The 14,324-nt window shown below is 39.3% G+C and overlaps 1 protein-coding gene across 1 annotated transcript in view; it reads left to right on the forward strand.

Moving 5' to 3' along the window:
* The window catches only part of SPG11 (SPG11 vesicle trafficking associated, spatacsin), a 2,547,571-nt gene that overhangs the window by 1,026,811 nt on the left and 1,506,436 nt on the right, over positions 1-14,324 (forward strand). The window contains exon 14 of the mRNA XM_044077700.1: positions 305-477. Coding sequence (XP_043933635.1) covers positions 305-477 — 173 coding nt within the window. The remainder of the gene's footprint in view (positions 1-304; positions 478-14,324) is intronic.

Raw genomic sequence — 14,324 nt, forward strand, 5'->3', positions numbered from 1 at the left:
ATATTTTGTTTGTTTTAATTTGTTTTAACTGCAGTGCCTTGAAATAGCACTGTGCTACAGAGGCTCCCAAATGTAAATGAGTACCTAAAGTGTTGCATTCTGCTCATCCCCCTACTCTTAAGACATTGTCCTGTTTACTTCTGCATTGCCATGCACTCCACTCATCAATTGTATTGTTTTTCTGGTTATTGAAATTCTGTATATTTCTTGTTTTGTTGAAGATTCTGAGCGGCTTTCACTGCAGTAAGTTTTTCTCCTTTGTTTTATTATTTTTATTATTTATTTATTTATTTTTAAATTCTAGGTTTTTAAGGATGGCACGCATTAATCCCAAACACAAAAATGTGCTAACAAACCTTTTGAAACCTTGCCATGGCACTGTTCCTCTTGATTTTCGCAGAATTGTTTTAGACTGGGTTCGATGGTGGGACAAGTGTACACAGGAGAGAATCCTTCTTGACAGACAGCCAAAGGAAGGCAAGTACTTTCAAATATTTCTTAGTATTTGATAAAAAATCTAAATAAGGCACCAGTCTAAGTACTGACCCTGAAATGTCCTTATCGAATGATTGTGAAAGGTATATAATTAAAAATACTCTGGCAACAGCTATTGTACTACATTACTTTTGCATTAATTAAATCTCTAAATCAACAACATACAACATGTGAGTGTCTGTGAGAATAATTGCTGTCTGTAAAAGATGTATTGTTAGCAGTTCTGTCACCATGAATTGGTTCTACAGCACCTGCCACTACCTTTTGACTTGACATAGATTTTCTTATTTAATAAAATAATTAGCTACTGATTATTGGTGCTATAGGTTGGTCTTTTAAAGTGATTTGATTATGATTGTGGGTGCATCTCTGTGTGTGGCGACTTAAGTGCCACAATGCATTTGTGGTGTTTGAATATAGTATTTATTTGGGCATTTTTTTAATAAAAAGCTTCATAAACTTTTTTTTTAAACCATGGCCAGATTTAGTGTAGTCTATCTTGATATCACTGTAGGAAGTGGGAGTATTCCGTCCATAGACTTTAATGGATGCACTGCTGCTCATGAGTGGCAGTTTGCCAGTTAATGGGTGTACTGCTGTGCATGAGCGACAGTGTGCTAATTAAAGTCTGTGGGCGCATGTCACACTTTCACTACGATGATGTCACTGTGAGGTTAAAGTTTACTTTTAAACCATGTCATGATCGTAGGAAAGAGATGATTTAAAACATCTTTCCACCAGCAAAATCAGCTGCCAAATACATTTGCCAATGCTGCAAAAATGTTCGGCATTTTATGCACTACCTAATGTAGTGCAAAGGTTAGGAAATTGTTTATGAGCAAATCACTTTGAGGGCCAACTGTATGAAAACCGTTATGAAACTGCATTTCTTCAACTTTCAGCATCGAAAGGTAAACATTTTGTTTTGTTGATGACAAAGCTAAAGCTCACTACACTGTCCATTCACTGGGAGACTCCATGCACTCCTTTTTTTTATTATTTATCAGTGCTTTTGTGCAAGGATTATTTGCATGGACCACAGAGAAAAGTCGGTTTAGTTATTTCAGTTTTTGCAAATTGATCTTCAGAGAAGTCAATCCAAGGCCTTCAAGACTAATTGTGTAACTCTAGTCTGTTAACCTGTCTTTTGCTGGGGCATAGACACAAACAGCAGTACCCTGGCAATCTTTGGAGACTTTTATGCTATTTTTGCACTTTATCAAATTCCTTCTATGTTGACCAGCCTCTTTCTCCTTTTCAACCTTCAAAAATTCTTGAAGAAAAGTAATCAGCTTATTGCAAGATCTTTCAAAAAATTTGAAGCAAATTTCTCTTGCAGCCGATTACTGCCTTCATTTAAATTGTATATTTATTCTTTCAAGTGAAGAAAAAGAATATGTAGCTAAGCATTGCAATTTTTCAGGTAGACTCAAGCTGGGAGATATATAAGCAAACAAAAATTGATGATAGTAAAGTCTTACAAAATAGGTGTTTATGTATGTAGTGTATTTCATAATTCAGGCAATTTACTCTGTTTATCTTTAACTTTAGTAGCTGAAATAATTTGAAAACATTTTTCACTTCATAAGGATTAGTAAAAATATTTGAAGTTTTAGCAAACTGTTATTTGAAAGGAGATGTATGTTTAGGTGAGTCAAAATCTCCCTAGCATATTACATTTAGGCTGCCTTTCACATGTACTTTGGCAGTAATGTAAACATTTGTTGCCTTCTTCACTTTACTAGTATTTAACCCAGGAAACTAATCAGTAAATGCACAACAATAGTAAAGAAATAACTATGACCACCCATTTATAGCTGATTATAGCAGACGTTACTTAAGCAATTGTTTAAGTATTGTTATACAGGATTCCAAGCTGCCCTTATGAGAGTTGACAGCTATTTGCTGATGTGTCTGAACTGTACAAATTTTTATACACATTTGCTGTACGGAATATATTAAATATGAAGTTTTCTACCAACATCAGTCCCATACAGATAGTAATCGTATACTCATTCCATTCTGTTTTGAGTACAGAAAACAAAAATCATATCGCGCTTTATAAAATTGTAAACTGCATGCCTTATATTTACTCCAATACTAAAAAAAGCTAGTCAGTTGCTATCATACTATGTTCATTGTCTTGTCTCAAGGAAAGTAAAATTCTAAGTGAAATACCTAGACATCTTATTTTTAGTATTAAGTACAAGATGATTTGTGATGAACTGTTCAGAAATCTTTCTCCTGAGTCTTTTTTTTTTTTTTTTTTTAATTTGCTGATAAAGAAATTTGGCTCTTTGATGACCTTGGGGCCTGCTTGGCATAGAGAATTGGTATACTTGACAAGGCTGTACTATTTATTATTTTTATCCATGTTGTCATACTTTGATAAAGGTGTTAAAATTCTCTGCCATCACTTAGTCTAGAATTTGCACCTGTTCTTTAGCAGTTAAATTTGTGTGGAATTTTGGGAATTGCTTGCTTTTTTTCTGTTCTACCATTCTTGTTAAGACTGTGTATGCTTACTTCTAACAGACCTGTGGCAAGTCTGTAAGCTTATTTTCACATTAGCAGATCATCAGCTAGGAAATGTTGTCACTGGTAGACCATATTTGCAGTTCCCCTTCTCGTAGTGGATACTGATTAAAAAGGTTTTGTAATGGGAAGCTTTGGCAACTGTATTTTTTCTTATGTTTACGTTCTGGTTGCCAGCAGGCCAACCTGACATTGTAAGCTATTTGAGAGACGTCATCCTGACATTCTGGATTGTTTAATGAAGGGCTAGCTGTCTGTAACTGAACCTTGTTGGTTACTAGAAGTTAGCCCAGTTTGTGGTCTGGCCTCCTATAATTCTAGGGAGAATATTACATTTTCATGGAGTACTCACTTTTTTAATGATGCAGTCAGTGTATGCTAGCCATGTACATTTACACAAGTCCAAGCATTACGTTTCAGTAAACATGGATTGTCTTTATTTTTTATCTCGTTTTGGTAATTGTAACACATTTTGATACCTTGCTTATTTGTATCACTGGAGATACAGGGCTATTTGGCTGTTTTCTTTCCTACTCGTTTTCTACTCATTTTTTACTTTTTCTTTTTCCTACATAGCTGACTATTATTAGTTGACCGTTACGCTTCTCTTCAATCTCCAGGTCTACCTACTGCTGTCACTGACGGACTTGCTTTGATTAGGGTCGGAGCCAGTGAGGAAACTGAGGCATCCTGAGACAGTGTCACACTGTTAGCGTGGGAATATTTTTCCCAGTTTATTTCCCCACCTGTGTGAAGCCTCAGTAAGACCTGGATGATGGGTTGTGTAGTGAGCGTCAACACTGGCTCTCCTCTCGCTTCTACAAGGAGCTGGTCAGCAGAATCTTTGTGTGCCATATTGAGGTCATTTCCCTGGTCTCAACCATGGAAATCAAAGTACATTGTGTGACCCATGTTTTCACCCCCCCCTCCCCAGTCCCCAGGATGCTTGTCCATCCTACCCTGCCAGCATCTCAGACACCCAAGCAGCTAATTGAACCCAGGTTGCCTGGGATCACAAGTGTCACTATTGTCTTCAACCACCAGCTTTGGTGTCTGCTTTTTGTGTGTACTTAAGTAGCTTTTCATTAATTTCTTACCATTAACCTCCCAGAATGTAAACATGCATCATCTCTTCAAAAGATTTAATTGCATGTCTTACGTATTTCTGATGGACAGTTTAGTGCAGTGCCCCCACACACACACACACACACACACATGCTTGCCTTAACCTCTGTCTTTGTACTTTCCTTTGTTTTTAGAAGCATCACATGATCCCTGTATGCATTCAAGAAAACAGAGTAGTTTATTTTCATTGACAGTCTATGAGTCTGCTACTTTCCTATGTCACTGTCCTATACCAGTTGTCCAGTTTGTTGAAAACAGTTGTGATTACACATCTGAAGAAGCGGTTCTTCAGATTTGGCCTTTTATGCAGTGAGTGTGATGATTTTTTTCTCAGCCACTGCATCACTTTCTCTGGTCAGCTCCAGATACAAGACAAATGGACATGAGGAACCTAATGGTAGGTCTTGTATATTGATTTAACCAAAGGCTTTAATTTGATTTCTAGCTCTCCTTTTTCTGCAGGATCTACAGAACTAGGGAATGTTCAAAGGCCTTGTCTGATTAGGTTCCTCAACAAATCACTCTTTTGAAAGTACTGGTAGGCTTCACCCTAAACATTCTCGCAATATCTTTCCTGTTTTTCTTTCCCTCATAATTGGACTTTGATAAGGGTCAACCTTGGGTCTAGTTCTTTTGCCAGTTTTCATAAGCTCGCATTTCACCACTTGGACCTGCAAACTATATTGTATACAGGTAATCTCAATCAGATAAGATCTGACCATTCTGTTTCCACCATAAGCAGCCTTCTTTATCTAACCATGAGGAAATTCCTTTGAGTCCTTCGCTGGGTTATTGTTTTCCACCAGTCATTAGTCAAAAAAAACATTGTTCAGATAACCACATTTTAGGAAACCCATATGCTCCTACCAATGCGTACCGTAATGTAATGCACTAGCTACATAACAGTGTGTGGGTTTTCAGAGACCACAAGTTATTTTTGATGCTCACACAGTTTGGGCTGTGGTCTTGACAGAAAATAAGGGGACCTAAGGGAGCATGCTTCTGATTTCCAGCCAGGTGGTGTGCAAACAAGGGTATTTGCACCATCCAGTTTGATCGATCAGCTAGTGACCCTATTTAAATAACCTGATTCCAGAGATCAGTCCCTTGATTTGTAGGACATCTTCCATGCTCCAGCCGGCACCATGACCCAGTTAGATTAGCATGTTCCATTTGAAAAAAGATGATTTAAGTTGTCATGCTCCAGAGCTCATGTCTCAGGGGTTAGCTGTCAAGCACATGCTTGATGTCTTCTGGTAATCTGAATTGCATGTGCAGATTAAATCCTTAGGGACTATGGTCTGAAGCTAGCAATGAATCCAGTGTAGTTTTCCCTCTCCAGCATAGTCCAACTTTAGCTGCAGTCTGATATGCACTGGTTCCCTGTCCACCTGATACTCAGCATGTGTCAGTCACATATCCATCTCTGCGTGATACCACACATCTAATTTTTTACTCATGCAGTGGGGCATTATAGATCTCCCTCATTGTCTGCCTCTAGTGAGGAACAAAAGGACCCTATCTGTTTTGTCTGTGATATTGGGAAAGTTAATAGGAGCAGCCCTCCTCCACTTCCCTTCTACATAACTACTTTCGGTGAAGTCCTCAGGATTATGAGGAGCAGCTCAGCTCAGACTAGCCTTTAGCCCCTTTTCCATCACCCTGGAAATGCCTTGTAGGGTTTCTGGAGAAGAGGGGTATTAATTAAGGATGGCATCAAAACAGCCTTGTTGGCACTCTGACACTGTTCCGTCGACTCACAAGAAGGCAGATGCTGTGTTTACAGTTCTTTTTCTGAGTACATAGAGAAATTAAGCAAATATTCTAGTGCTGACTTGTGTTTCATCACTTTTGTCCAGTATAAGTCCTCTAGATCATAGCACTTTGATAAGGAGTCTAAGGTTTTGGATGTTTTGGCAAGAAAACTTTCTACTGAGCCAAGCTGAAGTTAAAGGCCTTTATTGGTCCACCCATTCTTCGAATTTCCTATCGTTGTTTTCTTTTTTTTTTTTTTGTGGGAAATGCTCTGGAAATGATTGAGGACTTCTTGTAGTCTGGGCTCAAGGAAAATCTTTCAAGAAGTTTGCCTGCAGTATCCATGTGCTTTACCTACCTTTTGTAACTTTAAATGTGTAGATACTTTAGCCATGACCACAAGCTCAAGCTCAGGTCTGTGCCTGCACAGAATGTCATGGCCAGGAGTGAGTCCTCTCTTAAGGAGGTTCTCAGGAACAAAATACTGTATTCCTGCTTGTTGGGAGAAGTGATGTTCAGCCAGTCTGCACAGGACTTTTGGAAACGGGTTCTTATGATCCCCTACCCTTCCAATTGCACTTCCTCCTCTTCTGAATCCAGCTACATCAAAAGAGGACTATGCGTCTCCAATATTTATTGAAAACTCTAAAGCGTAATGGTCTTGTCCTCTTCAGTGTCAGTGAAGATACCCAAAAGGATGATCCTGCCATCTGCTCCATAACTTCTTAAATGGAGTTCCCTTGGATGTTGTTCTTAATGCTCATCTCTGCTTAATAACCAATGTGTACAGGTCCATTTGGTTCTAGACATGGCCTTGCTTGCATGGCTGGAGCTCATCTGTCCTCTCTCCTCCTCCAGAAAGAGTTCTGCTGGTGGACCAGTCCATTTCTTTTGAGTTGTTGGATGGGCCCAAATTATGCCAGTCAGAGGGGCTGTAGAGTTGCTTCTTTTTATAGAAAAAGATCCAGGGTTTTACTTTCACTTATGTTTGAATACAGAAGTGGTGGACGAGTGCCTTCTGATTTTGGACATCAGCTACTTCAACCAGCATATCTGTCTCGCTACTTCAACCAGCATATCTGTCACGTTTACATTTAGCTTGTCGTCCTACAGTTGCTCATGCCCTTGCTAGTGCGGAGTGCCTAGATTGTGTTGCTCTACTCCTAGTAGTCCTACTAGTCACTCCTTTTTTTTGGGGTTCATACTAGAGATTCCCCTGTTTTTTCCAAGGACGATATCACTTCCGGAATGAAATGTTATTAGGTTTAACTTCATTGTCAGACCAAAGAACTTGTCTGTCTGGATGTTGGCTGTGAGGGCCAAAGCCTTGCCGATGAAAGATCTTTTTGTATTGTTTTATATGTATAAGTTGCTCCAGGCAGCTTCATCTAAGGACGGTCTGGAAACATGCATAGAGTGGACATTGCCATGACTGCAGTTCCTTGTCTGTTACTGTAAATTGGCAGAGGTCCTGTGTGATACCATCTCAGAAGATTACCTTTATCATCGCAGAACATGGCATTCTTCAATGTCAATTGCTTCTGACCTTGAAGAAGGCTCAGGAGCTCATGGCCCTCCCAAGTGGATGAGGTTGCAATGCAGCAGGCGTAGACTGTGGCATCCCTTTTGGGCTTGAATGGCTGTCATGATCTCTATAGTACTGTTTTTATGCCTTAAATGGTAAATGTAGGAGTGGACTGTGAGATCACAGTGGCTTCAAAACTACCCTGCAGTCATGGTCCTTTTTTGGTGTCTTGCATTTGTTTGTGAACCCTGGAGTGTGATGGACATTTCACTAGCAATTCTGTGGTGGGTCTCCCTTTTCTGTAACCACACACGTCACAGATTCTGGTGACATACTCTTCATTTAAAAACTGTTGATATCACCTAAGTAATCACATGGTGTAGGGAACATTGGCTTTCCTGGAGAAGGAATCTGCCAGTTAAAGGTAACAGCACTTTTATGGCAATGATGGAATTTAAAACAAAACTGTTTCTGAGGCTTCTCCTCATCTGGTCAGACAAACTGTCCATCTGTGGTGCCTAAAGAGTGGCACACGATTATAATCCACTTTAAGGAGACATGGCTTTTACTGATCATGGGTGTTGGAAAGGGGCGTCTCTCTCAACATTTCTGTTACATGGAGAAATTAATAGATTGGTAAACTCTTTTGCCACTCCTCTAGTACTCCACGGAGCTGCTGATTATAGACTGCATCCATTGTCAGGGTTTTTTTGCAAGTAGTATACTCCAGAAATCATCCTGTTTGCCATTCAGCAGAAAATGGTCATCCTTTTGTTTCCTCCTTGGTTCATCACGGCAGGGGATTTGTTCTCTCTGTCTTGGCATGAGAGATTCCTGTATGTATTTCCAGTGATTTGACGTAGTCTCATCATAGAGACTAGTGAGTAAAGTCCAACATGCATTCTCATTGCTCCTTTTCATGGCAGAAAAGGCCATGTTTTATGAATGTAAGACCCCAGTGGTACAGAAAACTGTCCCAGTGCAAGGCAAGAATGTCCTCCAGTAATTGTGGAGCAATCGGCTCCACCTCAGGGCTTGTTCTTTTGATGTAGACTACTTGATGTCAACATATTTGTTGGCTGTGGTACCAAAGGTATCAGGGCTGCTGTGTTAGCAATCTTTTCACTTAGCAGTCCTATCCTTCCAAATAGAAATAGTTCTGTTAGTAATAAGAAGTACCCTGTACTACTTCAGTTGGTTGGGGTGCAGATCATCTTGATTGACTTCAGATACCTTTATGATGGTAGAAAGGCACCTGACTACAGTAAGATATAAGGAGTTTTTTCCCTAATATCTGTCAAGAAGGTTATTCTTATAACTAAACTGAAACATTAAGCCCTAGCAGCCTGAGTGAAATGATTGGTTTGCTTAGTCAACACAGAACTGGGCACATTCCAGTGTCAGTTATTCTGCCAGTGGAGAGAGTTCTGTTATTCCACCACTGCCAGGGTGCAAGTTACTGCTGTTCCCTACATATCACAGCCTTGTTGAGCGAAGGATTGTGGCTTAGTACTGGCTGGTGTAGGCAGTTTTTTTAAAGAAGTGCAGCACCATTTTTTTTTCTTTTGAACCCCCCCACCTTAGGATTTAAATGTCATGACTGACAGATTTATCCACAGAGCTACATACAGCTGGCTCATCAAGTGGCCAGGGTTGGTCCCCAAAATAGTACTCCACCCCCTCAGCTCTTCAGATGAAGAACAAAAAGGGCCTTTTTGTACCAGCATTTCTGTACAGAAAAGACTAATGCAGGAACTCTCAATCACACACCCCTAACACTTTGTGGCTAGGGCGGCTGCCCCTTTTGCCTCACCCATGCCGCACTAGTAATTACTCATCTGCCATTTGAGCCTTCTTAATTTAATGATAGTGAAGTTCATTTGTTGGAAAGTTTTTTTTCTAGTGCTCTTCACCTTTGCAAGTAAGATTACAGAGTTTCAGGTGCTTTTGTGTAGAGAAACACATCTGGTCTTTCACAGAGATAAGATGCAGTATAAAATGAACCCATATTTCCTAACAAAGGTGGTTTTGGAGTAGTCTCATGAACAAGCTCTCTAGCTCCAGTTTTCTTTGCTGTGGTAGAACTCGGTAAAGAGACCGTCTTTCACACCTTGAATTTACACTAACAGATCAGATGTTACCTGAAAGGAGTGAGAAATTTAAAAGTGGATTATTTGTTTGTCTTTTGCACTATGCTTATGGTTTCCAAGCAGACATGTGGCAGCTGCAGTGACATTTACTATTAGCTGGCTAATCTCCCTGTGGCAAATTCTGAGGTCAAAGTTCACTCTGCTGCAGGAGTGGCAGCCTTTCATTCTTTCCTCAAGAATGTCTTCACTTCCAAGATGGCTGTGCACTGATAAACAGTTTTAATTTCTACTCTTCCTGTGTGCAAACAGAAACTAAGAAAAAAGGGTCAGTGAAGTTGTCAGTTGTGGTAAAATTCAGTTGCTGGCTACTTAATACTCTTCCTGGACGCCAGCAAAGAAGAAATTTGGAGAACATGAAAGAAACTCGACCAGAAAAGGTTAAGAGAAAACACTGTTTGGAAAGAATCCTGCAGCTGTTCAGCTAAAATCAGTTTAAGCTTCAGGTTTGGTAGAAGGGATGGCTTTCAGTAATTTGCAGAAAAAAAAATAAATTAAATGAACTTGGAGGTGATCAAAAATGAAACATGGAAGGAATATGTTAACTTAAATAACAAAATGCTGGAAAAACGCTTTAAATAGCTATTCAGATGACCTGACAAAACTGCAAAATCAGAGGTTGAAATGAAGAAAAGACTGGCTAGTATGAGGCTTCTGAAGAAGAGCTATCTCAAAAAATGAGTTGGAAAACAGAGCATGCAGAGAAAAACGGAGATTTACTGTTGTACCAGATAACCTGGGAGGAATAAACTGTAGTCATTTTTATGAAAGTGCAAATAAGCAACTCGGCTGGTTTTCCATAGCAAGGTTTTTTCATTGAAAGGGTACATTGAGTGTATGCTCCAAACCTGGACATGAGAAAGCAGAGAAAACCTACACTAGTAAAGATATAACCATACCAATAGGAAGAGTTGATCCTGACAAAGCTGTGACACAAAGAAAAAGTATTAAAAATTAAAGACTGCTGTGTGTTTGTGGAAAATGATTATTCACAGTACACCAGGCAGAAAAGAAGCACATTTATCCCAGCAATCAGGAAATGTCAAGATTCAGGAGTGAGATTTAAGCTGCTGTATCCAACTATCTTCAGAATATTTTTTTCCTGGAGGACCAAAGACACTTTTTTGATGCATAACAGATTAAAGAAAAGTTATCCAATAAAAATGACCCAGCAAGCAGAAAGGGGCTCAGCTTCTTATTCTTCTGACTATAAAGTTCACAGAGAGACTTTGCTAGTGGAACTTTTGTTCTAAAGGAAAATGCATGAGCGGGAGAAAAAAGCACAGAATCAGACTTGAAAACTCAGGAGTACCTTGGACTAAAAACAGAGTCTGTTGTTGAGATAGGATAATCTGGAGGAATAGCAGCACTGATATCAGTGAGTAAATGGGAGGCTATAAAGCATCAATCTCCTTTTTGAAAATTACTTTGTAAGAAAAATTGGCTAAGAAAGATAGGAATTTTGTTGACTTTGTTAAACTTTTGGGTGCACTGTAAAGCATAATACCCCGCTTTATTTAGTTGATGTTTTAGAAGGACACTGAACTGAAAATGTAAGATCTTTTAAGTAAAACAATCTGTGTTATTATTATTATTGGTATAAAAAAGTATCATGATCTAAACTACATGTTATATTGTAAAGCAGTTTTGTATATTGTGCAGTCAGAGTATTTTAAATGGGGGTCTTTTTAATGATTGTTGTATACATTAAATATATTGAGATGGGTTGCAAATTGGCTCACAGACAGGACCCACAGAGTGAAAGGTGCGGATTCCAAGTCAGACGGTCGACCAGTCATGAGTGGAGTCCCACAGGGCTTAGTCCTGGGCCCTCTCCTGTTTGGCATGTACTTCTTAGTAGTCCAGGCCAGCACAGAGGAACTTTGGCTGACCATGTTTGCTGATGACTTCAAGCTAGGAGTCATTATCAATTCCTCAAGTGATGCAGACATCCTACAGAAGTTTGAAGGTCATTAATAAGATGGAAAATAAGAGTGGGCCTAGAATAGACCCTTGTGGAACTCCTAATGAGATAGGGAGGAGAGCAGAGAGAGCTTTTCCAGAGTGCGGCTTGCTGGCGATTGTCAAGATAGGAAGAAAACCAGGTGAGGAAGAGGGCTCAAGGAAATAGATTTTAGTGTGTGCAGAAGAAGTGTATGATTTACCATATCAAAGGCTTTTGATAGGTCTATGAAGAGAGAAGATGTAAGATTATTGTTATTACGGTTTAGGTTTATTGTGTTGGTGAAGGAAAGAAGAGCTGTGGTAGTACTGTGTGCGGGTCTGAAACCATGTTGAGTGTCTGCTAGAAGGCTATTATTGAGGAGGTGGTTGAGTAGTTGTTTATGTATGCATTTTCCATGATTTTAGCTAAGGGGGATAGAAGTGCTATGGGACGATAGTTGGAGAAGTCGTAAGATTTGCCTCCTTTATGGAGGGGAATGATATGTGATACTTTCCAGATTGCTGGGACATTACTTTCTTTTATTGATCTATTTATTAAGATGGAGACAGGGTAAGCAATGGCTTTTGCTGCTAGTTGCAGGAATTCAGCAGGAAGTTTATCGGCGGAAGGGGTGGTTGGTTTAAGTTTTTGGATAAGAGATTGTATATAGGAGGTAGATACAGGTTGTAGTTGAAGGGGAGGAATGGTATTTATTAAGGTATTTGGAGGTAGTTGAGAAGTATCAGGAGATAGTTGGTTGGCTAGAATTTGTATAGAATTGGTGAAGAAGGAATTAAAGTTATTGGCTGTTAGTGTGGGGTTATCAGGTCAGAATCCTGAGGGTTGGGTGTAATAATTTGCCCAGGGGTCATCAGACTGTTGATGCTGGACCAGAATTTTTGGGTTCATTTTGGTAGTTTTGAAGTTGAAAGTAATAATTCTTTTTGTCTGTAGAATAGCTTTCTTTGTATTGTTTCTAAGCTCTCTAAACTTTTGGTGGTCTATTTGACTTTTGGTGGGCGCCATTTATGCCAAGATTTATTTCTGAGGGTGATTTTATGCTTAGTATTTGTGGTTAGCCAAGGAGCAGTTTTAGTTTTAGTTCTAATGGTTCGACTTGGGGCATGTTGATTAAGAATTGCTAAGAATGTTGAGTTGAAATGTTCCACTGCTTTGTTGAGTGGGAGGTGTTTAGTGGGGCCCAATGACATTGGGAAAGTTCAGCCTGAAACTGATCAGGGTTAAAATGTTTCTTTGAATGAAGAGTTCTAAAGGTTGTGGGTAAGGTTAAGTTGGTTTTACTTCTAATTATATAGGTTGGTGAGTGGTCACTAAGGTCATCAGGAAGAATACCTGTTTGGTAGGTTTGCAGGGGTATTAGTGAGGATCCAGTCTAAGGTAAAGCTTTATTGTTTATTTTATTGGTTCTAGTGGGAGTATTGATAAGTTGTTTGAAGCCAAAGAGGTTTATATGTGAGGTAGGATAAGCATTGTTACAGGAATGCCAATCTATATTAAAGTCACCAAGGACTAGTGTTTCTTGTGGAAGTTAGATAGAGAGTTGGTAGAGTATATTTTCAAGGGTATTGATGTTATTTCCAGGGAGATATGCACAGATGATGTTAATGGCTTTATTGGTATTAATTTGTATTTTAGAGCTAATTACTTCATGAGTTATTTTGAGTAAGAGTTAGGTCTAGAGGAATCAGTTTAAGTTTTGCTTTATGCAGGATGGCTACACCGCCTCCTTTCCTAGTAGTGCGATCAAGCCTAATAATGCTATAACCAGGTGGGAGTAATTTCGATGTCTTTAATTGAGGGTTTTAACCAAGTTTCTGATAGGCATAAAATATCAAATTTTTCAGTTTCAAGAAGGGCATGGAGTTGAGTAATTTTGTTACAGATACTACGTACATTAAGATGGGCAATAGACAGAGAGTTTGAAGGTTTAGAGTAAGAGAGGGATAAAGGTTGAGTTTGGTTTTGTTCTATGATGGTTTGTAGTATGATGTGGACCAGGATTGGGGTGAATATCACCATCTTGTAGTAAGTGGAGAAGAGTAGGATATATCTTAGGTATAAGATTATAGTGAATGTCATCTGTTTTTTGGTATAGGTTTTTCTGAATTTGCAGTGTACTAATCTGTGATATTTGGCTAGAAGGTAGATGGACTGAGAGGGTGAATGGAAATAGGATGAAGATGAAGATGTTGTCAATGTGGAGGTACCTTTAGAGGCAGTGGTGTAGAGAGAGTTTGTGAGTATTAGTATGAAGTTATGATGTAGGAAGTTACAAGAGATGATAATAATAGTAAAAGGATGAGTAGTCTTAGTGAAGTAGGTATAGTTAGTGTGGGCATAGTGATATCAAAGTAGTTATGCAGATAAGAAGAGAGATGAAGTAAAGTAAAAGAGAGAAATAAAGAAGTTAAAGAGGGTGGGGAAGGAGGTAGGGATATAATGTGGTATAAGTAGTGTTTGAGAGAGGGGAGGTGGAGTAATAATGAGAAGAGAAGGTGTAGTGAATTGAGAGACTTATGTAGTGATTTGATTGGATAGGAGGTTTATAGGGGTGTGTCCTTATTACAGATAAAGGTAGGACCCTGGGGTGGAGTGGGAATTGGGGGTAGGGAGGGCGGAGTGAGCCCGCAGGGCGAACGGAGCGGGAAGAGAAAAGGTCCAGGAGAAAAACAATCAGTGAAGTGCTCAGAAAGAAGGTAAGTAAGGCAAGGGGAAGTAAATGTATTTGGTGTCAAAGGTAGGAGCAAGTGGAAGTTAGAAAATGTTAGAGCAAGTG

Source organism: Protopterus annectens, chromosome 7.part0 (assembly GCF_019279795.1).
Source record: "Protopterus annectens isolate FY-2018-M chromosome 7.part0, PAN1.0, whole genome shotgun sequence".
Classification (NCBI taxonomy): Eukaryota; Metazoa; Chordata; order Ceratodontiformes; family Protopteridae; genus Protopterus; species Protopterus annectens.